Source organism: Schistocerca serialis, chromosome 5 (genome assembly GCF_023864345.2).
Source record: "Schistocerca serialis cubense isolate TAMUIC-IGC-003099 chromosome 5, iqSchSeri2.2, whole genome shotgun sequence".
Lineage (NCBI taxonomy): Eukaryota > Metazoa > Arthropoda > Insecta > Orthoptera > Acrididae > Schistocerca > Schistocerca serialis.
In genome coordinates, this window is record NC_064642.1 from 410645725 (window position 1) to 410660090 (window position 14366).

Genomic DNA, 14366 nt, shown 5'->3' on the forward strand with positions numbered 1-14366 from the left:
TGCAGCCCACATCCTTCTGAATCTGCTTAGTGTATTCATCTCTTGGTCTCCCTCTACGTTTTGTACCCTCCACGCTGCCCTCCAATACTAAATTGGTGATCCCTCGATGTCTCAGAACATGTCCTACCAACCGATCCCTTCTTCTAGTCAAGTTGTGCCACAAGCTCCTCTTCTCCCCAATTCTATTCAATACCTCCTCATTAGTTATGCGATCTACCCATCTAATCTTCAGCATTCTTCTGTAGCACCACATTTCGAAAGCTTCTATTCTCTTCTTGTCTAAACTATTTATCATCCACGTTTCACTTCCATACATAGCTACACTCCATACAAATACTTTCAGAAATGACTTCCTGACATTTCAATCTATACTCGATGTTAACAAATTTTTCTTCTTCCAAAACGCTTTCCTTGCCATTGCCAGTCTACATTTTATATCCTCTCTAATTTGACCATCATCAGTTATTTTGCTCCCCAAATAGCAAAACTCATTTACTATTTTAAGTATTTCATTTCCTAATCTAATTCCCTCAGCATCACCCTACTTAATTCGACTACATTCCATTATCCTCTTCTTGCTTTTGATGATGTTCATCTTATACCCTCCTTTCAAGATACTGTCCATTCTGTTCAACTGCTCTTCCAAGTCCTTTGCTGTCTCTGGCAGAATTACAATGTCATCGGCGAACCTCAAAGTTTTTATTTCTTCTCCATGGATTTTAATACCTACTCTGAACTTGTCTTTTGTTTCCTTTATTGCTTGCTCAATATACAGATTGAATAACATCGGGGATAGGCTACAACCCTGTCTCACTCCCTTCCCAACCAGTGCTTCCTTTTCATACCCCTCGACTCTTATAACTACCATCTGCTTTCTGTACAAATCGTAAATAGCCTTTCGCTCTCTGTATTTTACCCCTGCCACCTTCAGAATTTGAAAGAGAATATTCCAATCAACATTGTCAAAAGCTTTCTCTAAATCTACAAATGCTAGAAACGTAGGTTTGCCTTTCCTTAATCTTTCTTCTAAGATAAGTCGTAGGGTCAGTATTGCCTCACTTGTTCCAACATTTCTACGGAATCCAAACTGATCTTCCCCGAGGTTGGCTTCTATCAGTTTTTCCATTCGTCTGTGAAGAATTCGTGTTAGTATTTTGCAGCTGTGACTTCTCCGGGGGCCTTGTTTCGACTCAGGTCTTTCAGTGCCCTGTCAAACTCTTCACGCAGTATCGTGTCTCCCATTTCATATTCATCTACATCCTCTTCCAATTCCATAATATTGTCCTCAAGTACATCGCCCTTGTATAGACCCTCTATATACTCCTTCCACCTTTCTGCTTTCCCTTCTTTGCTTAGAACAGGGTTTCCATCAAAGCTCTTGATATTCATGCAAGAGGTTCTTCTTTCTCCAAAGGTCTCTTTAATTTTCCTGTAGGCAGTATCGATCTTACCCCTAGTGAGATAAGCGTCTATATCCTTACATTTGTCCTCTAGCCATCCCTGCTTAGCCATTTTGCACTTCTTGTCGATCTCATTTTTGAGATCCTTTTTGCGTGCTTCATTTACTGCATTTTTATATTTTCTCCTTTCATCAATTAAATTCAGTACTTCTTCTGTTACCCAAGGGTTTCTACTAGCCCTCATCTTTTTACCTATTTGATCCTCTGCTGCCTTCACTATTTCATCCCTCAAAGCTACCCACTCTTCTTCTACTGTATTTCTCTTCCCCATTCCTGTCAATTGTTCCCTTATGCTCTCCCTGAAACTCTGTACAACCTCTGGTTCTTTCAGTTTATCCAGGTCCCATCTCCTTAAATTCCCCCCTTTTTGCAGTTTCTTCAGTTTTAATCTACAGTTCATAACCAATAGATTGTGGTCAGAGTCCACATCTGCCCCTGGAAATGTCTTACAATTTAAAACCTGGGTCCTAAATCTCTGTCTTACCATTATATAATCGATCTGAAACCCGTCAGTATCTCCAGGCTTCTTCCATGTATACAACCTTCTTTTATGATTCTTGAACCAAGTGTTAGCTATGATTAAGTTATGCTCTGTGCAAAATTCTACCAGGCGGCTTCCTCTTTCATTCCTTAGCCCCAACCCATATTCACCTACTGCGTTTCCTTCTCTCCCTTTTCCTACTCTCAAATTCCAGTCACCCATTACTATTAAATTTTCATCTCCCTTCACTATCTGAATAATTTCTTTTATCTCATCATACATTTCATCAATTTCTTTGTCATCTGCAGAGCTAGTTGGCATATAAACTTGTACTACTGTAGTAGGCGTGGGCTTCATGTCTATCTTGGCCACAATAAGGCGTTCACTATACCCGCACACCTATTTTTTATTCATTATTAAACCTACTCCTGCATTACCCCTATTTGATTTTGTATTTATAACCCTGTATTCACCTGACCAGAAGTCTCGTTCCTCCTGCCACCGAACATTACTAATTCCCACTATATCTAACTTTAACCTATCCATTTCCCTTTTTAAATTTTCCAACCTACCTGCCCGATTAAGGGATCTGGCATTCCACGCTCCGATCCGTAGAATGCCAGTTTTCTTTCTCCTGATAACGACATCCTCTTGAGTAGTCCCCGCCTGGAAATCCGAATGGGGGTCTATTTTACCTCCGGAATATTTTACCCAAGAGGACGCCATCATCATTTAATCATACAGTAAAGCTGCATGCCCTCGCGAAAAATTACGGCTGTAGTTTCCTCTTGCTTTCAGCCGTTTGCAGTACCAGAACAGCAAGTCCATTTTGGTTAGTGTTACAAGGCCAGATCAGTCAATCATCCAGACTGTTGCCCCTGCAACTACTGAAAAGGCTGCTGCCCCTCTTCAGGAGCCACACATTTGTCTGGCCTCTAAACAGATACCCCTCCGTTGTGGTTGCACCTACAGTACGGCTATCTGTATCGTTGAGGCACGCAAGCCTCCCCACCAACGGCAAGGTCCATGGTTCATTGTAAATAACTGAAAATGCAACATTTTCATGGTAGCAGTTGTTAAGTTTGGTATGTATTTCTCATTTTCTAGATGTATAAGTACTTGATATTTTGCATCTTTATGTATTTGTGTTGGCAATTGTCCATATCATTATTACTTGTTATTTGATGTATTATCTAAATTTGTTAATAAAATTTGTTCCAGTCCATTGTGGTGTGGTGGCACAGTAACCTTATATTGTGATTAATCCCAAAAACAAACAGTCTTAGGTTGCAAAATGCTCATTATTGGATCAAAAATGATCCATTTCATCTGGTTATCTCCAACCCACATTGCAGGAGATAACCTGATAATGCCCAACCCAGTGAGATATCTCTCTTGAGCCAACGAAGAGCACCATGCGAGCTAGGACTATCTTTTAATATTTATCTAAATATCATTTTTGTTTATGTTGTAAATATTTTAGAGCACAAATATACAGTACTATTCTTTTATATACAGTTCATATATACACTATGTGATCAAAAGTATCTGGACAACTAGCTGAAAATGACTTACGAGTTTGTGGCACCCTCCATCGGTAGCGCTGGAATTCAATATGGTGTTGGCCCACCCTTAGCCTTGATGACAGCTTCCACTCTCGCAGGCTTACATTCAATCAGGTGCTGGAAGGTTTCTTGGGGAATGGCAGCCCATTCTTCATGGATTACTGCACTGAGGAGAGGTATTGATGTCTGTCGGTGAGGCCTGGCACAAAGTCGGCTTTCCAAAACATCCCAAAGGTGTTCTATACGTTTCAGGTCAGGACTTGTGCAGACCAGTCCTTTACAGGGATGTTACTGTCATGTAACCACTCCGTCACAGGCCATGCATTATCAACAGGTGCTCGATCGTGCTGAATGATGCAATCGCCATCCGTCAATTGCTCTTCAATAGTGGGAAACAAGAAGGTGCTTAAAACCTTAATGTAGGCCTGTGCTGTGATAGCGCCATGCAAATCAACAAGGAGTGCAAGCCCCCTCCACGAAAAACATGACCACACCATAATACCAGCGTTTCCCAGTTTTACTGTTGGCACTATACACGCTGGCATATGATGTTCACTGGGAATTTGCAATATCCACACCCTGCCATTGGATCGCCACAATGTGTACCATGATTCGTCAATCCACACAACATTTTTCCACTGTTCAATCATCCAATGTTTATGCTCCTTACACCAAGTGAGGCATTTTGTGGCATTTACTGGCATGATGTGTGGCTTATGAGCAGCTGCTCAACCACGAAATCCAAGTTTTCTCACCTCCCGCCTAACTGTCATAGTACTTGTGCATCCTGACGGAGTCTGGAATTCTTGTGTGATGGTCTGGATAGATGTCTACCTATTACACATTATGACCTTCTTCAACTGTCGGCGGTCTCTGTCAGTCAACAGACAACGTTGGCCTGCACGCTTTTGTGCTGTACATGTCCCTTCATGTTTCCACTTCACTGTCACATAGAAAACAGTGGACCTATGGATGTTTAGGAATGTGGAAATCTCACGTACAGACATCTGACATAAGTGACACCCAATCACCTGACCATGTTCGAAGTCCATGAGTTTTGCAGAGTGCCCCATTCTGCCCTCTCACAATGCCTAATGACTATTGAGGTCGCAGATATGGGGTACCTGATAGTAGGTGGCAACAAAATGCCCCTAATATGAAAAACGTATGTTTTTGGGAGTGTCTGGATGCTTTTGACGACATAGTGTATCTCTGTCACTAAGTGGGTAATCTGACAGCTTTCTTCTTCATGTAGTGAGGATAGATTCAATACAAACAAATAATCTGTTTCTAACAGAATTACAGATCCACCTAGTAACACCAGTGATACCTTTAACTGTTGGCAACTGAGAAATGGTTACCTGGAACAGTCATCTAACAATATCATGCTTATATATGTCTGTTGCTAGGTCCTATTGTGCAGATTTGTAAAACAAAGCCACAGTTTGAAATTAGAACGTCCAAAACAAAATGATAGAAAATGAGAGAATGAAGGAAAAAGGAGGGAAGCAAGATCAGGGTTTAAAATTTCATACATTATATGGTTATTAGAGTCTGACCACATGCTCAAATTAAACAAGAATAGTGTGAGAAATCATCCTTCATCTTTTAAATTCAAGCAATTGCTTTGAAAATCTACATTTCAATTGCAGGATTGGTATTTAAACCCAACTCTCCAGAATGTCAGGTCACAGTGCCACCCCATTTAGTATTCGAGAACAGAATAATAATAAAAATGACCTATATTAAAATAACACATATTATTCTTCTACATCAACTAAATTACTCGCTCCGCCTTTTTTGTAATTATGACTGACAAATAAATTTCAGACAAAAACTCTATTAATTTAATGTTATAAATATGCAGTCATTCCAGATATCAACGCATGATATTAAAGCAAGTTTGTTTGAAATAAATATGCTTCAGGAATAGTTTTGATTAGAATGTGACAGTGTCACTCTCCGAAAGCTTTGTTGTGTTGACTGACTGATCTGTAGTGTACCCTAAGAGCCTGAATTTCAACATGAAATAAAGGTTGTGGTGACAGACTGATCAGCAGTATAGCAAGATGTTACATTCATAACATTCTTAATGCATTTTTTGATATAAATAACTATAACTGCAATGTAAATTCATAAAAGCAGTATTACATAGTAGATAAATTTACAACAAGTATGTTATGTGCATATAATGTACATCAACTACAAGAAACGTATTACTGGGTGGGGGTGTCCTATGTAATTCTTAGCAGAACATTTTAATACCTCAGAATTAAATTTTATGCTATCATTTTGTGGGCTGTCTTTTAACATCATAAAAACATTTGACTATTGCAATGTTACCTATGTCAAAACTCATTATCGTTACCCATGATTTTTATCTGCACAAAAATGACTGGTATTAAATTTTTTTTTTTTATTATTAGAGGGACAAATGATACAGCAACATCTGATATCATTATAAGTGATAATAGACTAACTAACCTGTGACTGAGTTTGTGAACCCACTTTGAAAGAACAGTCACTCCACTGCGAAGTGCTGTGCAACATACGAATCCTCTCTGAAACATTATCTTTTGATAGCTGCCAGTCTGTTGTATGTACATTGCCAGTAAATGTGTCCATCTAAAAGAAAAACAATACCGGTAAAGCATTTGAAAAATTTGTATAAACTAGCTTATAGTAAACCTGTACACAAATAAAATTACGTACTATACCACTACTGTAAATATTACTACAAATGTAAACTAACGTGAAAAGATTGCTTATCAGTATTCCGGAATATAGACATACGTTTGCTTGGTAAAAATTGGTCTATATGGTTTCCATTATAGTGTGACGCCTGAATACCGTTATATAATATAAATAGGACAGGATGGATAATCGTGAATTTAGCTGAAAATACTGGTTGACCGGTGTTGAGTACAAATTAAAGAGCGCCTACCGTTACCTAGTCCGGGAGTCCCGATTTCTGAAACTGGTACAAAATACTTGATCTGAATAAAAATACTGATATTGAGTCTTGTCGGTATAATTTGAAGTAATATATCTCTTTCCTTAAATATTAGCTCATTTATTGTTTGAAAAATAGTTGAAGCAAAACAGCAAACCAGAAATTTTAATGTTTTGAAACTATGAACACTAAATGACACCTTCAGAATTTGAAACTTACACTTATATTGTATCCTATGTCCAAACTTATTGGATATTTCGTGTTTTCTGGAATTCTATAATGTAAATATCACATTCTTGTTGTCATGTTTACAAATTTTTCCCCGTGCCCTTGAACTCACTCACAAGGCCAACAATTTATGCCGAAGATGACATGCACATGTCATGACTATGAATTCGTTATGTGGAGTGTTGAAATTGTATGGAGTTTTTCTGCCCGTTTCTGTTTGATTTTCAATACAAATGTATCAATTACGATGTAAGATTGTCGAATTGTGAATTCCTTGCAATAATATGAGCTATAAAAAGCATCGAAATATCGTCATTACACAGTCACATCTTTCACACGTTGGCGAACCTGTCGATGTTGCAAGTATCCTACTTCAAAGATGTACCAAGTGGCGAATGTAAACAAAATTTAAATATGCACAAACTTCTCAAATGCCGGCAAGTCATAACACTGGGATTACGACAACCCTTCACCTTTCCCCGCTTCTATGCGTCTGGTATGTGTTAGTTGTTCCTTTGAATGTTACCATTTTTTATCAGTATTTATACAAACTGTCTTCCAACTGAAGAACATTTGTCGTCTTGCACGGTGTTAGTAGACTGTTTAATACAAATATAATAACGTCTGCGGTCTAAGCCCAACTTCCTAGATAGTGCCGGCCCCTGTGGCCGAGCGGTTCTAGGCGCTTCAGTGTGGAACCGCGCGATCGCTACGGTCTTAGGTTCGAATCCTGCCTCGGGCATGGATGTGTGTGATGACCTTATGTTAGGTTTAGGTAGTTCTATGTTCTAGGGGACTGATGACCTCAGATGTTAAGTCCCATAGAGCTCAGAGCCATTTGAACCCTAGACAGTTTTCAGAGTGTCATTTTCTTGTGTACCAGAAAGTAATTATTGTGGTATGAAGTAATACAGGAAGGAAGCTTTTTTTTTAAGATTATTAGTTTGGTAAATAAGACTGTCTATTGCTGCATGTTGCACACCGTTTCTCAGTAACTAAGTAAAAATAGTCTGTACGGCAGTACTTTTGCATTCGTATCCCAGCAGGCGGGTCCATTAAAAAACTATTTATCACTACCAGAAAGTTTATCACTAGGTGACATTCAAGGTCTTGGGGGGTGGAGGAGGAGGAGGGGGGAGGGGGCGAACGTGAAATTAACCCAAGTCATTGGAAGCTCTGCTGAAGACATTGACATGGGAAAATAAATTTATTTTCATGCAAGTATGTTAATTTTTACGTCATTACAGGTAGGCCTAGTACATAACAATGTCAACACAGTGAACACCCTAGACTACCTACTACTGAGGTTATGCCTAGTCACGCTGTCTACCAACATAATTTTGATTCTGTATAGATTCTCGCTTTGGTGTGACTAAGTTTGTTAATTTTGTTACTTCATTTCTTCTGTGATTGCTATTTCACAAACTACTATGTTATTCTTACATGTTTTCACTGATCTGCTCTGATCATTAAAGAAGGGATTTTAAGGTGCAGCGTCCTTCCAAAATTATATCTATTCTCATCCAGACAGGTCAGTATATGCATGTGGGGACACGATATGAAGCAAAACGAGCACAATTTGTTGCACCTTTTTGTGAGATTACTACATTTTGCACCTTTTTTTCCTTCCACTTCATGCCTAAGCACCTTCTCACCTCCACCCCTCTTTTATCTGTGTTCTAATGGATTAGATAAAATTTCTTTTCTGTGCTTGGAAAGGACTTTAAGATTTTGTATAACCAAAAGTCAACAGTGGTCGGTAAATATTTTAATATAATGTATGGAAAGCACCAGTAATTAGTCATACTGCTAACAACAATGGCCAGTCTGTAGGTGTGAAATCAAATAAAATCTAAGTAGTGATGCTGCAATAGCCGAAATCTAAATTCATTTAGTGCTGGCATGAATTAACAGTTGCCATCCATCAACTGTATATGTCTTGGTGGCCATGTTAGTGTTTTACCAGAATGGATTTTTCATAAGAAAATTATGCCAACAGAATAATTGGAGATTCAGTTGATCAAAATTGATGGCATTATTCTGTGATGTGCTACCTGTGAAGTACAAATTGCAATTGGTGACAAGCATAGAAGAAACAGAATAAGTGAATGAAACAGTAACAACAAACATTTAAAGAACATTGAACACAAGTCAAAACCTAAGCAGACTATACTCTGATACACGCTTTTGCTTCAGGATGTGAAAAGCAGCAATAATTGAATGAATTTAGTGCCTATCTTCCCGTGGCATTAATCCAATTACCAATTCCAATCCATGAGGTAAACAATCCTGTATTCAAATCATTTCATGAAAAGTACACACAGAGGTGTACCAGATGAGAGTGCTCTGAGAGAAAGTTACATACCAGCAATTTATGAGAACATTTTAGAGAAAATAAAAGAGGCAGTCAGCAAACATGAAATGGGTTTCATTTTAGATGTAACTACAAATGAACTGCAGATATATGCTTTGAATGTGTTAATTTTTCCATCATCTGGTGAATGGGTTAAACCTGTGCTTTTCAAAATGTTCCAACTTGAGAAGACAAATGCCTGCACAATAATGCAATCATTCAGTGACTGATTATAAACCTGTGGTGAGGGGGAGCACAATACAAACGTCAGGCTCATTCTGACTGATCAAGCACACTACATGTTTTCCACTTTCTCCATTGAAGTGTTCTGGACATCCTGGATGGATTTACTAAAGACAAATTCGAATAAAATTTAAAGGATAATCCAAATATGGAAACCTTTGCCACTTTCACTGAATTGCCTTTATGGGTGCTGACAAGATACACTCCATTGGTTTGTCTAGATGTTGAGCAGAGTTTCTCCATATGTAAGTACCTGCTGAGCTCAAAACTGCTAGCAACCTAGTGTCACAATCATTGTGTAATACGGTATAAACAGAACCCATTTAAGTGGAACAAAGAAGGTTAATGTAGCTGATTGAAACCCAAATAAAGTAGTCATCAGCCTATTTTGTTTAGAACCTTTCCCCTTCTTCTCCGGCCACAATTTGCACCATAAAATCCTTTCATGATTGATCACATTATTTGTGTAAGAGAACTCATTTTCTAAATTTATCATGCAATATGGCAGTAATCTCATGGAAGAGAATGGGGTGCAAGTAATGTCACTTTTGTGGGACTGTGTCCCTTTTTTGTGTTATTTGTCTTTTATCTGGTTTGAAATTGTATGCCATGCTTAACTCTCCTGTGCCAATCCCATCATCATAAGTATCAAGTAGCAATCACACCTAAAGACATCAATTATTTGTTGTATATATTCCAATGTTGCTCCCTCTGCCATCCCAAAAAACAAACATAAAAAAGTTTGCCCTGTACCACTGTGGAAATTATTCCCCAATGCCGTAACACATGCCCTATCATCCAAGCCTCTCTTCAGGTTATTGGTTTTGATGAATTCTTTTCCTCAAGGGTTCTGCAGAGAACTTGCTTATTTCTTGTCAGTTGACGCAATTTTCAATGTCCATTGTAACACTGCATCACAAATGCTTCAGTTCAGTCCATTCCATTTCTTTACCATTATTCACATTCATGCAATGTTGTGCTTTAGATATACATTTTCACAAATTACCTTCCCAAATTAAGGCCAGTGTTTGGTGCTTGCAGACTAATCTGTAAATAATTTAGGAGTAAATAGTAGAGGCATTGAGTCATTGAAGGTATATAAACAAGACTTGCACATACACACTCACCTGTACATCTGTGTGCTGCTGGCTGAATACACTGTGCCTGAATTACAGCTTTACTGGGATGAGGGGTTGTTAGGTGTAGGGAGTGAGAGATAATGGAAATGGGAAATGAAAGGGAGTGTTGGGGAAGGGTAGTTTGGGGGGGGGGGGGGGAGGTAGCAGGTTCATGGGAGAGGAATGTGGCATGGGCAGTGGCACTGCTGAGTTTGTGCGATGGACAATGACAGGGATGAGAAGGGGAGGGGGAGGGTTGGTATTCAGGAAATATGATGTTGGTACAGAGAGAGTGAAGTTAGAATCCCGGGGGCAAGGTGGAGGTGGTTGCAGAGGAGGTGGCTGGTTAAGATTGAGAAGAGGAAGAGTGTGGGAAAAAAGGATGCATTCATCTGTACCTTTGCCAGTCTGCTTCATCTTCCTGTGCCAGCCTCCTTTCCTCATCTGTTGTGTGTTATTTTGCTTCCTTGGTAGCAGAATTCATTTTCTTCCCCTGCTCTGTAACTCTCAATTTTGATGTCAATTTGTCACTGATCTCATTTCTGTTACCCATCAAACTTTTGTCTCTATTTACAACAATAAGTAGTGTTTGAAAAGATAATATAATTCAAAAGATCAAAATTCTACTCACCAAGCAGGGGCAGGAGAGAACACACAAAAGATGTGGAAATGCACAAGCTTTTGGGGACAGTGGCTGCTTCTGGCAAAAGGGTTGAAGGGAAAGAAAGAGGGGTGAAGGAAAAGAACTGGTAACATTTGAGAAATGGGGAGAGTTACAGAAAAGTTGGCCAGAACCCCATATGTGAGGGTAGACTTACTGGACTGAATGATAAGGAAAGACTGATTGCTGCTACCTACACTGGGCAAATTTTGAAAACCTGAGAGCTTAAAGGTGAAAAGTAGGGAAGTAAGCAGATGAGAGACTATTGGTAAAAAAAAAAAAAATTGTGCAGGTGTCAAGAAGAACGGAAAGCTACGTATGTGGTAGACAGATGGGGTTGGGGAACAGACAGATAGGAAAATAAAAATGAATAAAGAAAAGGAATTGTTTCTAAAACAAAATTAAAGTAAATTTAGGCCAGAACCAAGCACACATTGTAATGCCAGTTTCTGCCTGCAGAGTTCTGAGAAATTGTCAGGAGGGAGTGGTGAAACAGGCACCAAGGTCACAGCTGTCATGTTGTGGAGTATGCTGTGCAACAGGATATTGTTTGTTACTAGAATACATACACTGTCTATGGCCATTCATCCTAATTGATAACTTGTTGGCAGTCATACTAATGTGTGTGTGTGTGTGGGGGGGGGGGGGGGGGCGGACAGCGTTTGCATAACAGTTGGTACACAACATGTGTTTTTTTGTTTTTCCACAGCTGGCTCTCCCTTTCTGGTATTGCTGATCAGTCATACTAATGTGTGTGTGTGTGTGTGTGTGTGTGTGTGTGTGTGTGTGTGTGGAGGGGGGGAGACAGTGTTTGCATAACAGTTGGTACACAACATGTGTTTTTTGTTTTTCCACAGCTGGCTCTCCCTTTCTGGTATTGCTGATCAGTCATACTAATGTGTGTGTGTGTGTGTGTGTGTGTGTGTGTGTGTGTGTGTGTGTGTGTGTGTGTGTGTGTGGAGGGGGGAGACAGTGTTTGCATAACAGTTGGTACACAACATGTGTTTTTTGTTTTTCAACAGCTGGCTCTCCCTTTCTGGTATTGCTGATCAGTCATACTAATGTGTGTGTGTGTGTGTGTGGAGGGGGGGAGACAGTGTTTGCATAACAGTTGGTACACAACATGTGTTTTTTGTTTTTCCACAGCTGGCTCTCCCTTTCTGGTATTGCTGATCCCACCCAAAAACATCTTAGGTGTACACCTCTTGTCACTCGGCACTATCTTGGTCTTAAATAATTTAATCAAATACTTCGACTAGGCTATGACTTTCTTAAGTCGTACCCTGAAATGAGGTCCATTCTGTCTGACATGTTGTCCTCCACACCTAGAATAGCTTTTCATCACCCCTCCCCCCCAGGTCTCCACAATACCCTGGCCAGACCCTATGGTCCTTCTGCACCAATTTCCCTATCCTATGGCTCCTATGTCTGTGACCATCCCCACCATAAGATTTACTCAGTGCATCCTCCTGCCACCTCCCGTATAAGCCCTGCAGCTGGCAAAACATATACTATCGGAGTGAGAGCCCCAAGTCTTATGTAAACACTGTTCAGCCCTCTATATTGGTACGACCACTACCACCAATTCATCAGCTAGGATGAATGGGCATAGACAGTGGGTGCAGAGCATGCTCTACAACATGACAGTTCTGTCCCTGATGCCTGTTTCACCACACAGACCATCTGGGTTTTTCCTCCTGGCACCAGTTTCTCAGAACTCTGTAGTTGGGAACTGGCATTACAACATGTGCTTGGTTCTCATCACCTACCTGGCCCAAATTTATGTTAACTTCTGTGTTTTCAGCATTTAGTTTAAGTAACTGTTACTTTCCTTTCCTCTCTTTTATTTTCTAATCTCTCTACCCCCCACCACCCATTCCCATCCCTACACCCAACTCCACACCACTTTATTTTATTTCTCCCTGCCCCCCTCCCCTTCCCCTACCCCACCAGTCTACCATGTACTTAGCTTTCTGCTCTTATTGACTCTTGCACATTGTTTTTTAGTTATCTCTATTTTGCTTATTATCCATCTTCCACCTTTAAGCTTTCAGATTTTCAAATCTCATCCAGTGCAGGCAACAATAATCAGTCTTTTCATCTCATCCTGCCCAGTATATCTTCCCTGACCCCTGGTTCTGGTGACTTTTTCATAAATCTCCCTATTTCTTAAATCTTGCTAGCCATTTTCCTTCATCCTTATTCCTTTCCCTTCAACCCTTCTCCCAGGAGCCACTGGCTCCAAAGGGTTGCACATTTACATACATTTTATGTGTGTTTTTTGCTACAGGTGATTGATGAGTGGATTTTTTTGATCTGTCCCATAACATTATTTTGTTGTTATTTGAATTACTATTTCATATTCAGTCCCCAGTAGACTACACATTCCTTTCAACAGGTCTTGTAACTCTTTCTCACTTTCACAGAGGGTAGCAATGTCATCAGTGAATCATATCATTGATGTCCTTTTACCCTGAATTATAATCCCACATCTGGACCTTTATTTCATATATTTCATTGCTTTTTCAGTATACACGTTGAATGGTAGAATAGAAACGCTGTATCCCTGTCTTCCACACTTTTTAATCCAAGAATTTCCACATCGGTCTTCCACTCTTTTACGAGTAGTTCACTCTTAGTTCTTGTATGTATTGTATATTAACTATCTTTCTTTATGCAGTACCCATATTTCTGATGATTTCACCATGTAGGGTGGCCGTGCGGTCTGAGGTGTCTTGCGACGGTTTGCGCAGCCCCCCCCCCCCCTCCCCCCCGTTGGATGTTCCGAGTCCTCCCTCGGACATGGGTGTGTTTGTTGCCCTTAGCATAAGTTAGTTTAAGTTAGATTAAGTAGTGTGTAAGCCTAAGAACAGATGACCTCAGCAGTTTGGTCCTATAGACCTTACCACAAATTTCCATTTTTTTCTGATGATTTCAATCATTGTACTCCACTTTACATTGCTGAACTCTTCTCTAGATAAACAAATCCTATGAAAGTACCAGGAATTATAATTAAAGTGCAACTACTTACAGAGGTCCAGTTGAACTGCAGTTATCATATGGCAGTGAAGCTTAGCGAATATGCTAATGAGATAATGTGGAACTGATTTGCTCTGGAAAAAAAAATTAATTCCAATTTGGCCACTAGGTACAAATCTGGCACTTTATAAGGAGTATCACCAACAGAAATGTCTGAGGAGAGGTCCAGCATCATTAAATGGTTTAAAGATGATGACAATGAAATTGAAACATTGGTGAGTCTGGTGTGGCACCTGGAAGAGGAAGGTGTGCTATTCCAGTATAA

General features: G+C 39.7%; 2 protein-coding genes across 2 annotated transcripts in view; one reads left to right on the plus strand and one right to left on the minus strand.

The window, feature by feature from the left end:
* Positions 1-6787, minus strand: part of LOC126481263 (BTB/POZ domain-containing protein 6-like) — a 32503-nt gene extending 25716 nt beyond the window's left edge. The window contains exons 1-2 of the mRNA XM_050104884.1: positions 6679-6787; positions 5991-6131 (exon numbers count right to left, since the gene is read on the minus strand). Coding sequence (XP_049960841.1) covers positions 5991-6131 — 141 coding nt within the window. The 5' untranslated portion in view covers positions 6679-6787. The remainder of the gene's footprint in view (positions 1-5990; positions 6132-6678) is intronic.
* Positions 6788-7027: 240 nt separating this feature from the next.
* LOC126481264 (ATP synthase mitochondrial F1 complex assembly factor 2) overlaps positions 7028-14366 on the plus strand; it is a 37801-nt gene continuing 30462 nt past the window's right edge. The window contains exon 1 of the mRNA XM_050104885.1: positions 7028-7183. Coding sequence (XP_049960842.1) covers positions 7042-7183 — 142 coding nt within the window. The 5' untranslated portion in view covers positions 7028-7041. The remainder of the gene's footprint in view (positions 7184-14366) is intronic.